At 39.8% G+C, this 18431-nt stretch overlaps 1 protein-coding gene across 1 annotated transcript in view; it reads left to right on the top strand.

Annotated features, from left to right (window-relative positions):
• Positions 1–18431, top strand: part of NPLOC4 (NPL4 homolog, ubiquitin recognition factor) — a gene marked incomplete in the record, with an annotated part of 180935 nt that overhangs the window by 99770 nt on the left and 62734 nt on the right. Inside the window, 4 exon segments of the mRNA XM_053706905.1 lie at positions 10175–10298; positions 17141–17320; positions 17435–17521; positions 18404–18431. Coding sequence (XP_053562880.1) covers positions 10175–10298; positions 17141–17320; positions 17435–17521; positions 18404–18431 — 419 coding nt within the window.

Below are 18431 nucleotides of genomic sequence, written 5' to 3'. Positions count from 1 at the left end.
AGAGCTGTGGCTTCCACCTGGGCCTTTAAAAATGAGGCTTCTGTTGAACAGATTTGCAAAGCGGCCACTTGGTCTTCGCTTCATATCTTTTCAAAATTTTACAAATTTGATACTTTTGCTTCTTCGGAGGCTATTTTTGGGAGAAAGGTTCTACAGGCAGTGGTCCCTTCCGTTTAAGTACCTGCCTTGTCCCTCCCTTCATCCGTGTACTTTAGCTTTGGTATTGGTATCCCACAAGTAATGGATGATCCGTGGACTGGATACACCTAACAAGAGAAAACATAATTTATGCTTACCTGATAAATGTATTTCTCTTGTGGTGTATCCAGTCCACGGCCCGCCCTGTCCTTTTAAGGCAGGTCTAAATTTTAAACTACAGTCACCACTGCACCCTATGGTTTCTCCTTTCTCGGCTAGTTTCGGTCGAATGACTGGATATGGCAGTTAGGGGAGGAGCTATATAGCAGCTCTGCTGTGGGTGATCCTCTTGCAACTTCCTGTTGGGAAGGAGAATATCCCACAAGTAATGGATGATCCGTGGACTGGATACACCACAAGAGAAATAAATTTATCAGGTAAGCATAAATTATGTTTTCTAAACTCAGGACAAAATTTAGAAACTATTTAGCATGGGTGTTTTATGGTGGTTGTAGATGTGTAACAGATTTTGGGGGTCAAAGTTAGAAAAAGTGTGTTTTTTTTCCAATTTTTCCTCATATTTTATAAATGTTTTTTATAGAAATTATAAAATATGATAAAAATAATGGTATCCTTAGAAAGTTCATTTAATGGCGAGAAAACGGTATATAATATGTGTGGGTACAGTAAATGAGTAAGAGGAAAATTACAGCTAAACCCAAACACCGCAGAAATGTAAAAATAGCCCTGGTCCTTAAGGGAAAGAAATTGAAAAATGGCCTTGTCCTTATGGGGTTAAAAACTAAAAAGAACCGCCATAATAATGGATTATAAATATATCCATCTGCTCAAATAACATGCCAAACAAATATAATAATTTTGGTGAACTTTATTCAAGCACAGATTAAATAATTTCAATAAGAACAGGATAGGTGTATTTTCAATTTGGATAAGATATCCAGCATAGAAAAATCAGTCTATCTCATAAAAATCGAATCTTGACACATGCCGACATAATATTTATTTACATACTTGCTACAAAAAGTCTCAAATGTGGCATTCAGACAATGCTCTCCAATTATAAGGATCAGTCCAGTAACAAAGTACTTTTCGATAGCAGGTAAGCAATGATCAGCCAATAAGCATAACAGGAAGTGGATGTTAAATCAGGTTGGCCTTACATGCGATCACGTGACTTAAAAACGTCACTAACCAGACTGGATATTGTGATCTGATTAAATAGTCCAACAAACAATCACCTACCGCAATATCGCCAATTAGAAACAAGAGGAGGGATTTGCTGACCTTTAAATAGAAGGATTCTAAACTGGCGCGCACCCCCTCTAAAGAAGCGTTGTGTGAAACACGCGTCAGGGGTCTTTGTGGAGAGCGGTGTCTCTCAAATTTTAATTAACCTGTTGTTAACAGTGTCTATTGGTGTGGTCGACTAGAGGCTATTAACTCACCTATGTGACAGTAGCGCAGACCCTCTCGGCTAGATTTAGAGTTTGGCGTTAGCCGTCAAAACCAGCGTTAGAGGCTCCTAACGCTGGTTTTGGCCGCCCACTGGTATTTAGAGTCAGTCAGGAAAGGGTCTAACGCTCACTTTGCAGCCGCGACTTTTCCATACCGCAGATCCCCTTACGTCAATTGCTTATCCTATCTTTTCAATGAGATCTTTCTAACGCCGGTATTTAGAGTCATGGCTGAAGTGAGCGTTAGAAATCTAACGACAAAACTCCAGCCGCAGAAAAAAAACAGGAGTTAAGAGCTTTATGAACCGGCGTTAGCCCAGAAAGCTCTTAACTACTGTCCTCTAAAGTACACTAACACCCATAAACTACCTATGTACCCCTAAACCGAGGCCCCCCCACATCTTCGCCACTCTATTAAATTTTTTTAACCCCTAATCTGCCGACCGCACACCGCCGCCACCTACGTTATCCCTATGTACCCCTAATCTGCTGCCCCTAATACCGCTGACACCTACATAATATTAACCCCTAATCTGCCGCCCCCGCTATCGCTGACACCTGCATATTTTTTTAACCCCTAATATGCCGCTCCGTACACCGCCGCAACCTACATTATACCTATGTACTCCTAATCTGCTGCCCCTAACACCGCAGACCCCTATATTATATTTATTAACCCCTAATCTGCCGCCCCCAACGTCGCCTCCACCTACCTACAATTATTAACCCCTAATCTGCCGACCGGACCACACCGCTACTATAATAAATGTATTAACCTCTAAAGCTAAGTCTAACCCTAACACTAACACCCCCCTAACTTAAATATAATTTAAATCTAACAAAATAAATTAACTCTTATTAAATAAATTATTCCTATTTAAAGCTAAATACTTACCTGTAAAATAAACCCTAATATAGCTACAATATAAATTATAATTATATTGTAGCTATTTTAGGGTTAATATTTATTTTACAGGCAACTTTGTAATTATTTTAACCAGGTACAATAGCTATTAAATAGTTAATAACTATTTAATAGTTGCCTAGTTAAAATAATTACAAAATTACCTGTAAAATAAATCCTAACCTAAGTTAAAATTAAACCTAACACTACACTATCAATAAATTAATTAAATAAAATACCTACAAATAAATACAATGAAATAAACTAACTAAAGTACAAAAAATAAAAAAGAAATAAGTTACAAAAAATAAAAAAATATTTACAAACATTAGAAAAATATTGCAACAATTTTAAACTAGTTACACCTACTCTAAGCCCCCTAATAAAATAACAAAGACCCCCAAAATAAAAAAATGCCCTACCCTATTCTAAAATTAAAATAGAAAAGCTCTTTTACCTTACCAGCCCTGAAAAGGGCCCTTTGCGGGGCATGCCCCAAAGAATTCAGCTCTTTTGCCTGTAAAAAAAAAACATACAATACCCCCCCCCAACATTACAACCCACCACCCACATACCCCTAATCTAACCCAAACCCCCCTAAAATAAACCTAACACTAAGCCACTGAAGATCTCCCTACCTTGTCTTCACCACGTCGGGTTTACCGATCGATCCAGAAGAGCCTCCGATGTCTTGATCCAAGGCCAAGCAGGGGGCTGAAGATGTCCATGATCCGGCTGAAGTCTTCATCCAAGCGGCATCTTCAATCTTCTTTCTTCCGGATCCATGTAGTTCATCCCGCCGACGCGGAACATCCATCTTCACCTACGACTTCCCGACGAATGACGGTTCCTTTAAGGGACGTCATCCAAGATGGCGTCCCTCGAATACCGATTGGCTGATAGGATTCTATCAGCCAATCGGAATTAAGGTAGGAAAATTCTGATTGGCTGATGGAATCAGCCAATTAGAATGCGAGCTCAATCTGATCGGATCATCCAATCGGATTGAACTTGAATCTGATTGGCTGATTCCATCAGCCAATCAGAATTTTCCTACCTTAATTCCGATTGGCTGATAGAATCCTATCAGCCAATCGGAATTCGAGGGACGCCATCTTGGATGACGTCCCTTAAAGGAACCGTCATTCGTCGGGAAGTCGTAGGTGAAGATGGATGTTCAGCGTCGGCGGGATGAACTACATGGATCCGGAAGAAAGAAGATTGAAGATGCCGCTTGATAGAAGACTTCAGTCGGATCATGGACCTCTTCAGCTCCCGCTTGGATGAAGACTTCAGCCGGATCATGGACATCTTCAGCCCCCCGCTTGGGCTTGGATCAAGACATCGGAGGCTCTTCTGGATCGATCGGTGAACCCGGCGTGGTGAAGACAAGGTAGGGAGATCTTCAGGGGCTTAGTGTTAGGTTTATTTAAGGGGGTTTTGGGTTAGATTAGGGGTATGTGGGTGGTGGGTTGTAATGTTGGGGGGGGGGTTGTATGTTTTTTTTTTTTTTTTTTTTTTTTTTTTTTTTTTTTTTACAGGCAAAAGAGCTTAATTCTTTGGGGCATGCCCCGCAAAGGGCCCTTTTCAGGGCTGGTAAGGTAAAAGAGCTTTTCTATTTTAATTTTAGAATAGGGTAGGGCATTTTTTTTATTTTGGGGGTCTTTGTTATTTTATTAGGGGGCTTAGAGTAGGTGTAACTAGTTTAAAATTGTTGTAATATTTTTCTAATGTTTGTAAATATTTTTTTATTTTTTGTAACTTAGTTCTTTTTTATTTTTTGTACTTTAGTTAGTTTATTTCATTGTATTTATTTGTAGGTATTGTTTTTAATTAATTTATTGATAGTGTAGTGTTAGGTTTAATTGTAGATAATTGTAGGTAGTTTATTTAATTTATTTATTGATAGTGTAGTGTTAGGTTTAATTGTAACTTAGGTTAGGATTTTTTTTACAGGTAATTTTGTAATTATTTTAACTAGGTAGCTATTAAATAGTTATTAACTATTTAATAGCTATTGTACCTGGTTAAAATAAATACAAAGTTGCCTGTAAAATAAATATTAATCCTAAAATAGCTACAATATAATTATAATTTATATTGTAGCTATATTAGGATTTATTTTACAGGTAAGTATTTAGCTTTAAATAGGAATAATTTATTTAATAAGAGTTAATTTATTTAGTTAGATTTAAATTATATTTAACTTAGGGGGGTGTTAGTGTTAGGGTTAGACTTAGCTTTAGGGGCTAATACATTTATTAGAGTAGAGGTGCGGTCCAGTCGGCAGATTAGGGGTTCATTATTGTAGGTAGGTGGAGGCGACGTTGGGGGCGGCAGATTAGGGGTTAATAAATATAATATAGGGGTCTGCGGTGTTAGGGGCAGCAGATTAGGGGTACATAGGGATAACGTAGGTTGCGGTGGTGTACGGAGCGGCAGATTAGGGGTTAATAATAATATGCAGGGGTCAGCGATAGCGGGGGTGGCAGATTAGGGGTTAATAAGTGTAAGGTTAGGGGTGTTTAGACTCGGGGTACATGTTAGGGTGTTGGGTGCAGACTTAGGAAGTGTTTCCACATAAGAAACAATGGGGCTGCATTAGGAGCTTAACGCTGCTTTTTTGCAGGTGTTAGGTTTTTTTTTCAGCTCAAACAGCCCCATTGTTTCCTATGGGGGAATCGTGCACGAGCACGTTTTTGAAGCTGGCCGCGTCCGTAAGCACAGCTAGTATCAAGAGTTGCAGTGGCGGTAAATATGCTCTACGCTCCCTTTTTTGGAGCCTAACGCAGCCCTTCTGTGAACTCTAAATACCAGCGGTATTTAAAAGGTGCGGGGGGGGAAAAGCATGCGTAGCTAACGCACCCCTTTGGCCGCAGAACTCTAAATCTAGCCATCTGTATTTAGTGGGATTTATTTACCTTACATAATTCTATTTACTAATTCCTAACAAGACAGCGCTTACCTTAACCCTTATGTTTCACTTTACTTCTAACTTCAGTGTAATCTAAATTGTCTCAGTATTCAAATAACTCTGTTCCTAAAAACTCCTTATATTGCGTTACCTACATGTATCTAAAATATGAGAATGTCACACCAATTAATACTTCGTTTCCAATCATAAATGGTATACACACTAAATATTGCTAGGTATGACGATACCGATTAAATGTACCTTTATGCCTCACGGAGTATGGTAAAAAGTTTTCTCAGAATTCTTTTGATCCTTCCTTGATTCCGGTCTCCTCCGTTGTGTTATGAGCGTGGCGCTGCTGCACAATTCCCTGATCACTAAGGAGTGTGTCAGACTACGGGATCACTATAGAGACAAAAAGAAGAAAGAGCGCAGCCGCGACTCAAGGTAAAATTTTTAATGCTTCCAAATTGCGCATACAACCATATTGCACTTACAAAAGCTTAGATAAAAACAGGCGCCTCAAAATGGTAAATCGTTTCGGATTTTCCTGTACCGGTTCCACTGTGGCTCTTGCACCTTCCTTGTAACTGTGGACTGTGTATACCGGAGAAAGCTCGATTACAAGGAATTCTATTAAAGTTGAAATGAATGTAGTATGATTTTTTTCAATACTAACAGTTCTTTAATTAGGGTAAAGACATTTTTTGTACGAGGTGCAACCTTTTTTTCTTTTGCAACTCACACTATGAGCAATATCTGTCTTTGCCCTCTATGGATGCTAAACTATAAATAATATTGTTAATCAGCTATTTTTATCAGCACTCATAGTAATTCACACAGATGTTAGTGACATCCCCTAACCTTTTCATATAATAAATATTCTAAGTTTGTCTTTTTGTACACATCGGGTTGGCGCTTGTGTGAAAACAGTTTTGTGAGACAGAACAAAATGTACAGATAATGTAAGATCTTAAAACAAAAATCTGTTACAAATTGACAAAGGACTAATACTCTCCTTTACAGTGGGCCGCTGCCTTCTTGCAGTCTCTCCCAAAGGACTGTAAAAATGTGTCTTGTGAAATATAGATGGTGCAGGTCCTATAAAGTTCACTCTGGGCAGGTTAGTTAGTGGGATCTAAGTATAGCATGTCACCCTAAGGTAATAGAATTAGCCATACATAGATTTGGCCAAAAATGGTATTATGCATTTGGCCAAATCTATGTATGGCTAATTCTATTACCTTAGGGTGACATGCTATACTTAGATCCCACTAACTAATCTGCCCAGTATTATCTCCTGGATTTACACTGGGGGTACTGTGTGCAGTTTGGGTGTAGTATTAGCAGTGCACTACAAAAGGTGGGGATTTCCCATTCTATTCTTTAAATACATAAGGTAAGTGTCTTTACACAGGGTAAAATTTTGCAGTCACGTGACTCCATGTATTTTGCAATGTCGTTTTTGTTTTGTAAAACATTAGTGGTAATTGCTATGTTTACACAGCATTGAGTATCCTTCAATTGATCTGAGCATAAGTCTCTGTATGAGAGATTAATAAATATTGATGTTAATTATTCAAGAGTGCTTGATTCCCTATCTTTAGTATGGTTCATTTACCAAGATGTTCCATTTCTTTTCTTATAGTTTTTAATCTGTAATGTCAGCCAGTCTGGAGAGGAGCCCTTTGATGTGTGTAGTACAGCAAAGCTGAGGGAAATGAATACTCCAGTGATGAAATAGTCAGACATTCTGTATGTAAGCAAGTAGTAACTTACTCCCATTAAAATCCGTATTCCAGCGATGTCACAGCAAAAAAACAGCCTCTTGGTTAACCCTTTCCTGTCAGGGTTAAAGTGTCTACATTGGAACAACTGTTCCAATGTAGACAAATTGAAATCACACGATCGCGAGATTTCAATTATTGGATCGGGTCTGCGGAGCGTCCCTATACCCTAGGAACGCCTTCCAGACCGCGATAAAATCCAGGAAGCGCAGTAGGCTTCAGGACAGCCGTTGGCTATGATGTTCTATTCTGTCATAACGGCTCTAAAGCCCAGTGTAATTATGATGGAATAGAACGGCATAACGGGGTTAAAAGGTTAAAATCATTGCTCTGCAAATATTTACACACAAATAGCTTCTGTAAATGGAGAAGATCAATGTGTGTTCTGTGCAGACCGGAGTTCCTCCCTTCCTTCAGAGAGCACAACGATTTTTGGTAGTAAGCTGCGGATATTACAGTGCACAAAGGAGAGGCCTTTTTTAGCTGGAAGGTTAGGAATGGAATCTGTTGGGGGACCAGGGTTAGATTCTACATCATTTGCAAGGGCAAGTTACATAAGGAATAGGAATTTGTACATATTTTTTGTTTGGTCATATAGTGAATGGGATACTTTATAATTTTGTGAGGTGGGTGTAGGAAGGCTATTTTTTATAACTCTCCACCAGCTCTCAGCAGATAAGTTACAGCAACAGAGCAGGCCATGATGTATGATTTGTTTTCCAGTTTGAGGTGTGTGCTTATAGCGGTAGTGATGTGAACATAATTGGAGAGAGAAAAGGGTTATCACCAATAACGTTATGGTCATATTTGGAATCATGTTAGTGGTATGAGGTGTGTATATGAAAACAAAACACAAATAGAGTGATTGGGAGGATGTGTTAAGTGTTTTAGATCTGTCATGTCAGGAGAATGAAAGGTGTGTGGGAGACTATTTATAAATGAGGGAATAAGCTTGGGGTGGGTGGGAAACTGTCCTCCAGAAGGTTACTTGCTTGCAGAGGGTAGTGGAACAGCTGAATGGAGCTATGTGTTTGTAAGTCTGAGACAGGAAAGATTTTAAATCAGGCCAAGTCTATGTCCTCCAGACGCATCAAGGAGAAGCGGATCCAGGAAAAAAGCATTAGGTTAGGTCTACTATACTCTTAGTTGCTGAGTAGGTTCCACATCCAGGATTTGTGAGGTAGACTGACTCCAATACAGGAAGAGAAGGCAAAATGGCGACTGTTTGCGCCACTCAGCTTGAAGCAGGCTAATGCAGAGCCCTCATGGATTGGGAATAAAGTTCATACAAGTGAATTAAGCAGATGCCAATTTGTTGTATACGTTTGGCTATCCAGAGGAAAACTTGGAGTTGTTGCAGCTGTTGGTCAGAACTGATCAGCCTGTGTGACATCGTCTAACACTTTTGCAGGCAATCCTCTCAGAGTACTATGTATGGCACTCGCCACGGTAGCAAAAGCAATTGTTCCTGAGCAGAGTCCCGATCCTCGCTGTATGGTGGATATGTGGATATATATATATATATATATATATATATATATATATATATATATATATATATATATATATATATATATATATATATATATATATATATATATTCAGATGTTTATAATGGACTACTGTCTTAAATATATGAAACATATTTTCTATATAATAAACTACAGATATAGCAACACTATATTTGGACAAACTACTGTCCTAAATAAATACAACATTTCTTCTCTAACCTAACACACCCTTAAATTAACCCAAATTATCTAAACTAATACACTCTAAAGTTACAAAAAATAAAAAAGGCTAATATTACAGAAAATAAAAAAAAATCAAATTACCAAATTTAACAAAATTAAACCTAATCCCTATGAAAATAAAACGCCCCCCGAAAATAAAAACACCCCCTACTCTAAGAATAAACTACCAGTAGCCCTTAAAAGGGCTTTTTGCAGGGCATTGCCCCAAGATAATCAGCTCTTTTACAAAAAATACACAGTCCCACCTTACAATAAACCCCCACCCCCCAAAATAAAAGAACCTAACACTAAAAAACCTAAACTACCCATTGCCCTGAAAAGGGCATTTGTTTGGGCATTGCCCTGAAAAGGGCATTTTTTTGGGCATTGCCCTTAAAAGGGCATTTAGCTCTTTTACTGCCCATCCCTAATCTAAATAAAACGACCCCCCCCCCCCAAAAAAAAAACCCTTAAAACCTAAGTCTAACCCCCAGGTTGCTACTCACCGTTCCTGAAGTCCAGCGGAGAAGGTCCTGTTCCAGGCGGTGAAGTCTTCTTCCAAGCGCAACCTCTTCTTCTTCCAGGAACATCCTGCGCTGCCAATATTCCATTGAGGATGCGTGCGCAACTGCTGATGGACATTACAAATGCAATTATAGTATATATATATATATATATATATATATATATATATATATATATATATATATATATATATATATATATATATATATACACCAAGCCATTTTTCCTTTGTCATCAGAGATATTTACATATCCAGAGTAAACTTTATAGGACCTGCGCTATCTATATTTCACAAGACACAGTGAGAACAGTTTTACTTTCAACTTGTAATATGAGTGCTACCTGATCCACGCAAAAAACGTACTTCTAGCGTAGTTGGCACGGGAGCATTAAATATCACTCCACTTGTAATCTGGCCCTATGTGTTTGTTTAACACTTTAAAGTTAAAGGTCTAAAAATGTTCTTCAGAGTCATTTTTGGTAGTACAGTAAAACCTGTTTTCCCAAAGTTATTTAAAGCATATATGCAGAAAATGAGAGCATAAATCATATTATGTGTTTTTTGTCTATGTCCTTCTCTCCTGTATCTGTCAGACCGTTGAGTAGTTTGGGCTACAGAATGACTGCTCTTAGGTCTTTTATGATCATTGCCATAAAATACATCTATCAAATGTTTAAAAGCTGCAATATTTCTGCAGAGGGAAATTTGTGGCCTTGGAGAACATCAGCTGTAAGATCAAATCTGGATGTGAAGGACATCCGCCATGGCCTGAGGGTATCTGTACCAAATGCCAGCCCAGTGCCATCACACTTAACAGACAGGTGAGGCTGGGTCGCTCTGTTATAGAACAGGGCTAAACAAATCTGTTAAAATTTATGAGCCAGACAGTTGTATTTTGTATATAAATTAATATATGGAGAATAACCCAAGAAGTTTGGAGCCAGTGGCAGTACCTTTAATTAATTGATTTACTTTACATTTTTTTTTGCATTTCTATATAACTATCAGTATGGGAGTTACAGATTTTCTGTAGTTATATAGTAAATATTATTTCTTCTGTTATGTGTGATCAGTCCACGGGTCATCATTACTTCTGGGATATAACTCCTCCCCAACAGGAAATGCAAGAGGATTCACCCAGCAGAGCTGCATATAGCTCCTCCCCTCTACGTCAGTCCCAGTCATTCTCTTGCACCCAACGACTAGATAGGATGTGTGAGAGGACTATGGTGATTATACTTAGTTTTTATGACTTCAATCAAAAGTTTGTTATTTTACAATAGCACCGGAGCGTGTTATTACTTCTCTGGCAGAGTTTGAGGAAGAATCTACCAGAGTTTTTTACTATGATTTTAACCGGAGTAGTTAAGATCATATTGCTGTTCTCGGCCATCTGAGGGAGGTAAAAGCTTCAGATCAGGGGACAGCGGGCAGATGAATCTGCATTGAGGTATGTAGCAGTTTTTATTTTCTGAATGGAATTGATGAGAAAATCCTGCCATACCGTTATAATGACATGTATGTATACACTTCAGTATTCTGGGGATGGTATTTCACCGGAACTACTCTGTTAAAAGTCACTAATCCTTTTAATAAGTATTTATCATGTTAAACGTTTTTGCTGGAATGTAGAATCGTTTACATTTCTGAGGTACTGAGTGAATAAATATTTGGGCATTATTTTCCACTTGGCAGTTGTTTGGTTTTAATTGTGACAGTTTCGTTTCTCTTCACTGCTGTGTATGAGGGAGGGGCCGTTTTTGGCGCTCTTTGCTACGCATCAAAAAATTCCAGTCAGTTACTCTTATATTTCCTGCATGATCCGGTTCATTTCTGACAGATCTCAGGGGTCTTCAAACTTCTTTGGAGGGAGGTAGATTCTCTCAGCAGAGCTGTGAGAATTTTATATTGACTGTGAATAAAAACGTTGCTCTATAATTTTTATGTCAAATTTAATTATTGTTATTTTACTAATGGGAACAAACCTTTGCTAAAAGTTGTGTTGTTTTAAAGTTTGATGCTATAACTGTTTTTCAGTTCATTGTTTTAACTGTCATTTAATCGTTTAGTACCTCTTTGAGGCACAGTACGTTTTTGCTAAAAAAGATTATAACCAAGTTGCAAGTTTATTGCTAGTGTGTTAAACATGTCTGACTCAGAGGAAGATATCTGTGTCATTTGTTCCAATGCCAAGGTGGAGCCCAATAGAAATTTATGTACTAACTGTATTGATGCTACTTTAAATAAAAGTCAATCTGTACAATTTGAACAAATTTCACCAAACAGCGAGGGGAGAGTTATGCCGACTAACTCGCCTCACGCGGCAGTACCTGCATCTCCCGCCCGGGAGGTGCGTGATATTATGGCGCCTAATACATCTGGGCGGCCATTACAGATAACATTACAAGATATGGCTACTGTTATGACTGAAGTTTTGTCTAAATTACCAGAACTAAGAGGCAAGCGTGATCACTCTGGGGTGAGAACAGAGTGCGCTGACAATACTAGGGCCATGTCTGATACTGCGTCACAGCTTGCAGAGCATGAGGACGGAGAGCTTCATTCTGTAGGTGACGGTTCTGATCCAAACAGATTGGATTCAGATATTTCAAATTTTAAATTTAAATTGGAGAACCTCCGTGTATTACTAGGGGAGGTCTTAGCAGCTCTCAATGATTGTAACACCGTTGCAATACCAGAGAAACTGTGTAGGTTGGATAAATACTTTGCGGTACCGGCGAGTACTGACGTTTTTCCTATACCTAAGAGACTAACTGAAATTGTTACTAAGGAGTGGGATAGACCCGGTGTGCCGTTCTCACCCCCTCCAATATTTAGAAAGATGTTTCCAATAGACACCACCACTCGGGACTTATGGCAAACGGTCCCTAAGGTGGAGGGAGCAGTTTCTACTTTAGCTAAGCGTACCACTATCCCGGTGGAGGATAGCTGTGCTTTTTCAGATCCAATGGATAAAAAATTAGAGGGTTACCTTAAGAAAATGTTTGTTCAACAAGGTTTTATATTGCAACCCCTTGCATGTATCGCGCCGATTACGGCTGCGGCAGCATTTTGGATTGAGTCTCTGGAAGAGAACCTTAGTTCATCTACGCTAGACGACATTACGGACAGGCTTAGAGTCCTTAAACTAGCTAATTCATTCATTTCGGAGGCCGTAGTACATTTAACCAAACTTACGGCTAAGAACTCAGGATTCGCCATACAGGCACGTAGGGCGCTGTGGCTAAAATCCTGGTCAGCTGATGTTACTTCTAAGTCCAAATTACTTAATATACCTTTCAAGGGGCAGTCTTTATTTGGGCCCGGTTTGAAAGAAATTATCGCTGACATTACAGGAGGTAAGGGCCACGCCCTACCTCAAGACAAAGCCAAAGCTAAGGCTAGACAGTCTAATTTTCGTCCCTTTCGGAATTTCAAAACAGGAGCAGCATCAACCTCCACTGCACCAAAACAGGAGGGAGCTGTTGCTCGTTACAGGCAAGGCTGGAAGCCTAACCAGTCCTGGAACAAGAGCAAGCAGGCCAGGAAACCTGCTGCTGCCCCAAAGACAGCATGAACCGAGAGCCCCCGATCCGGGACCGGATCTAGTGGGGGGCAGACTTTCTCTCTTCGCCCAGGCCTGGGCAAGAGATGTTCAGGATCCCTGGGCGCTAGAGATCATATCTCAGGGATACCTTCTAGACTTCAAATTATCTCCCCCAAGAGGGAGATTTCATCTGTCAAGATTGTCAACAAACCAGATAAAGAAAGAAGCGTTTCTACGCTGTGTACAAGATCTGTTATTAATGGGAGTGATCCATCCGGTTCCGCGGTCGGAACAAGGACAAGGGTTCTACTCAAACCTGTTTGTGGTTCCCAAAAAAGAGGGAACTTTCAGGCCAATCTTAGATTTAAAGATTCTAAACAAATTCCTAAGAGTTCCATCGTTCAAAATGGAAACTATTCGGACAATCTTACCCATGATCCAAAAGGGTCAGTACATGACCACAGTGGATTTAAAAGATGCTTACCTTCACATACCGATTCACAAAGATCATCACCGGTATCTAAGGTTTGCCTTCTTAGACAGGCACTACCAGTTTGTAGCTCTCCCATTCGGATTGGCTACGGCTCCAAGAATCTTCACAAAGGTTCTGGGTGCCCTTCTGGCGGTACTAAGACCGCGAGGGATTTCGGTAGCTCCGTACCTAGACGACATTCTAATACAAGCTTCAAGCTTTCAAACTGCCAAGTCTCATACAGAATTAGTTCTGGCATTTCTAAGGTCGCATGGATGGAAAGTGAACGAAAAGAAGAGTTCTCTTTTTCCTCTCACAAGGGTTCCATTCTTGGGGACTCTTATAGATTCTGTAGAAATGAAGATTTACCTGACAGAAGACAGGTTAACAAAGCTTCAAAATGCATGCCGTGTCCTTCATTCCATTCAACACCCGTCAGTAGCTCAATGCATGGAGGTGATCGGCTTAATGGTAGCGGCAATGGACATAGTACCTTTTGCACGCCTACACCTCAGACCGCTGCAATTGTGCATGCTAAGTCAGTGGAATGGGGATTACTCAGATTTGTCCCCTACTCTGAATCTGAATCAAGAGACCAGAAATTCTCTTCTATGGTGGCTTTATCGGCCACACCTGTCCAGGGGGATGCCATTCAGCAGGCCAGACTGGACAATTGTAACAACAGACGCCAGCCTACTAGGTTGGGGCGCTGTCTGGAATTCTCTGAAGGCTCAGGGACTATGGAATCAGGAGGAGAGTCTCCTTCCAATAAACATCCTGGAATTGAGAGCAGTTCTCAATGCCCTTCTGGCTTGGCCCCAATTAACAACTCGGGGGTTCATCAGGTTTCAGTCGGACAACATCACGACTGTAGCTTACATCAACCATCAGGGAGGGACAAGAAGCTCCCTAGCAATGATGGAAGTATCAAAGATAATTCGCTGGGCAGAGTCTCACTCTTGCCACCTGTCAGCAATCCACATCCCGGGAGTGGAGAACTGGGAGGCGGATTTCTTGAGTCGCCAGACTTTTCATCCGGGGGAGTGGGAACTTCATCCGGAGGTCTTTGCCCAAATACTTCGACGTTGGGGCAAACCAGAGATAGATCTCATGGCGTCTCGCCAGAACGCCAAACTTCCTCACTACGGGTCCAGATCCAGGGATCCGGGAGCGGTTCTGATAGATGCTTTGACAGCACCTTGGAACTTCGGGATGGCTTATGTGTTTCCACCCTTCCCGCTGCTTCCTCGATTGATTGCCAAAATCAAACAGGAGAGAGCATCAGTGATTCTAATAGCGCCTGCATGGCCACGCAGGACTTGGTATGCAGATCTAGTGGACATGTCATCCTGTCCGCCTTGGTCTCTACCTCTAAGACAGGACCTTCTGATACAGGGTCCATTCAAACATCAAAATCTAACTTCTCTGAAGCTGACTGCTTGGAAATTGAACGCTTGATTTTATCAAAACGTGGTTTTTCTGAGTCGGTTATTGATACCCTGATACAGGCTAGGAAGCCTGTTACCAGAAGGATTTACCATAAAATATGGCGTAAATACCTATACTGGTGCGAATCCAAAGGTTACTCCTGGAGTAAGGTTAGGATCGCTAGGATATTGTCCTTTCTACAAGAAGGTTTAGAAAAGGGTTTATCAGCTAGTTCATTAAAGGGACAGATTTCAGCTCTGTCCATCTTGTTACACAGGCGTCTGTCAGAAAATCCAGACGTCCAGGCCTTTTGTCAGGCTTTAGTTAGAATCAAGCCTGTGTTTAAAGCTGTTGCTCCGCCATGGAGTTTAAACTTAGTTCTTAACGTTTTACAGGGTGTTCCGTTTGAACCCCTTCATTCCATTGATATAAAATTGTTATCTTGGAAAGTTCTGTTTTTAATGGCTATTTCCTCGGCTCGAAGAGTCTCTGAGTTATCAGCCTTACATTGTGATTCTCCTTATCTGATTTTTCACTCAGACAAGGTAGTTCTGCGTACTAAACCTGGGTTCTTACCTAAGGTAGTCACTAACAGGAATATCAATCAAGAGATTGTTGTTCCATCCTTGTGTCCAAATCCTTCTTCAAAGAAGGAACGTCTTCTACACAATCTGGATGTAGTTCGTGCCCTCAAGTTCTACTTGCAGGCAACTAAAGATTTTCGCCAAACTTCTTCCCTGTTTGTCGTTTATTCTGGACAGAGGAGAGGTCAAAAAGCTTCTGCTACCTCTCTCTCCTTTTGGCTTCGTAGCATAATACGTTTAGCCTATGAGACTGCTGGACAGCAGCCTCCTGAAAGAATTACAGCTCACTCCACTAGAGCTGTGGCTTCCACTTGGGCCTTTAAGAATGAGGCCTCTGTTGAACAGATTTGCAAGGCTGCAACTTGGTCTTCGCTTCATACTTTTTCCAAATTTTACAAATTTGACACTTTTGCTTCTTCGGAGGCTATTTTTGGGAGAAAGGTTCTTCAGGCAGTGGTTCCTTCTGTATAATGAGCCTGCCTATCCCTCCCGTCATCCGTGTACTTTTGCTTTGGTATTGGTATCCCAGAAGTAATGATGACCCGTGGACTGATCACACATAACAGAAGAAAACATAATTTATGCTTACCTGATAAATTCCTTTCTTCTGTTGTGTGATCAGTCCACGGCCCGCCCTGTTTTAAGGCAGGTAAATATCTTTTAAAATATACTTCAGTCACCACTTCACCCTTGGTTACTCCTTTCTCGTTGATTCTTGGTCGAATGACTGGGACTGACGTAGAGGGGAGGAGCTATATGCAGCTCTGCTGGGTGAATCCTCTTGCATTTCCTGTTGGGGAGGAGTTATATCCCAGAAGTAATGATGACCCGTGGACTGATCACACAACAGAAGAAAGGAATTTATCAGGTAAGCATAAATTATGTTATTGCTATTATTAGCTGTAACTTTTGGCAATATTGCTTTGTTTTCCATGATTAAATACATGTACGTACAAGATCTTTTTTTTTTTTTTAAGTGCTACAGAATTTTAATTGCAGCTATACAGTTAAAGAGACATAAAACAAGTTGGGATAGAGACAATATATAATATGTACTTTAATTACTTTACCTGCAAATTTATACTGCAGTGCCTCCACTCCCCCCATAAAAAATTCCTTCTATGGCTGTATCTATATCCACCTTTGATTTGGTAGAATGCAAGACTGCTGGAGCATGCCTAGAAGCAAATAAGCTGCTGTAAACTCAGTTGAAATAAAACGCCTATGTTTCTGATGCTAACACTGAAAAGGGGGGTGGATCAGACTACTCCAGACAGCATGGCTTTGTAACTAACTAGTTTTGCTTGCTTTTGAAAATGTTTTTAAAATACTTGCCAGTACTTTTTTTTAAACAATTTTTTTTATGCAAACTATCTTTACTTAATTAGCCCTTTTGAGATATGCACAGATCTCAACATGTTTTATGGCACTTTAAACAAGACAGGGAGAGCAGAACAACTAATCTTTTTGAATTGTCCTGTACATAATTGAGTTAGGCAAGTGAAGCCAGAAAGCAGTTGTAAACTTGGATTAATACATTTTGTTTTACTGAAAATTGTTTGTTTCCTGTATCAGTTAATATGTTTGTACAATAGTACATTGTAAAGTCTACAGGTTGTTCATTTACTATAGAAATACAGGCATGTGGACAACATCATGTTTGAGAACCACACTATTGCTGACCGTTTCCTTGACTTCTGGCGCAAGACTGGAAGCCAGCGTATTGGTTATTTGTATGGGCGTTATACTGAGCACAAGGATATCCCGCTTGGCATTCGAGCAGAGGTGGCAGCAATATATGAGCCTCCACAGGTAACACCCACCATGCAACACATTCATGCTGTGACAATGTTGCATCATAAAGAATATGACGATCATTGCTGGATGTCAGGTGTATGTTGCAAAGTTTGTTGTTTTTTGTTCTAGATTGGGACACAGAACAGCCTGGAGTTGCTGGATGATCCAAAGGCTGAAGTGGTGGATGAGACTGCTTCCAAGCTTGGGTTAACAAAGGCAAGCACCAAAGCTTGCTGTGGACAGAAGCCTTTATATCCATTACAATCCCATTATCTTTGTTTTAGTTTAAAGTGATGGTACATTCAAATGATAGACTAATAGCCATTTGATGTAAAAATAAAAATATGAGTTTAATTAATCAAAACACACGATTTTTCAACTTACTCACTACTTTCCTATGGAATCCACTGTCAGACCCGACACAAAGACCTTTTTTTCTGTTTAGTGATGGGGTTTTTTTCGTAGTCCAATCAAATCTATGGCGTTTTGGCAGATTTCAATCCCCCCCCCCAAAAAAAAGTTATTTTTGCGCATGCGTTAGTGACGTCATGCTTCTTGTCTGCTTTCATAACTCGCATATTACAGCCGGATGGGTTGCAAAGAGCATGCGCGATGAATTTAGCAAATGTGGCTATCGCCGTCATGCATAATTAGAGAGGGGGTTGGAACGCTATCTAAATAACAGGAAATACAACCAAGTAGAAGGGGGCGGAGCTTCAGGCGGAACGAGTGGATCGGTACAGTTATCATTTAATCTACAAAGAGATTATAAATTAAAACACATTTTTTAGCGACTATTACAATCATCTATTGTTTAACAAGAATATATGGTCTGAAATAGTAAAATTTACCATCACTTTAAATTGCTTTTTGTTTCTTAAATCAAAACACATTTCAAAATATTACTTGCCCTTAACATTACTTGCATTTTTTTCAACATTTAATGGGCTGACCCACATTCATTTAACTGTAAGATGCATTTTATTTATTTTTTTAATTAGCACTTAATTTGTATTTGTTGAAATTGCTTATTTTTGCAAGGGTCTAATTCACCTTTTTTTTTTTCTAAATTACTAATAAACTTTTGTGTCTTTGAAGGTTGGTTGGATATTTACAGACCTGGTTT

Source organism: Bombina bombina, chromosome 1, assembly GCF_027579735.1.
Source record: "Bombina bombina isolate aBomBom1 chromosome 1, aBomBom1.pri, whole genome shotgun sequence".
Taxonomy (NCBI): Eukaryota; Metazoa; Chordata; class Amphibia; order Anura; family Bombinatoridae; genus Bombina; species Bombina bombina.
The sequence above is the reverse complement of the archived record's forward strand: the minus strand, read 5'-3'. Positions and strand labels throughout refer to the sequence as shown.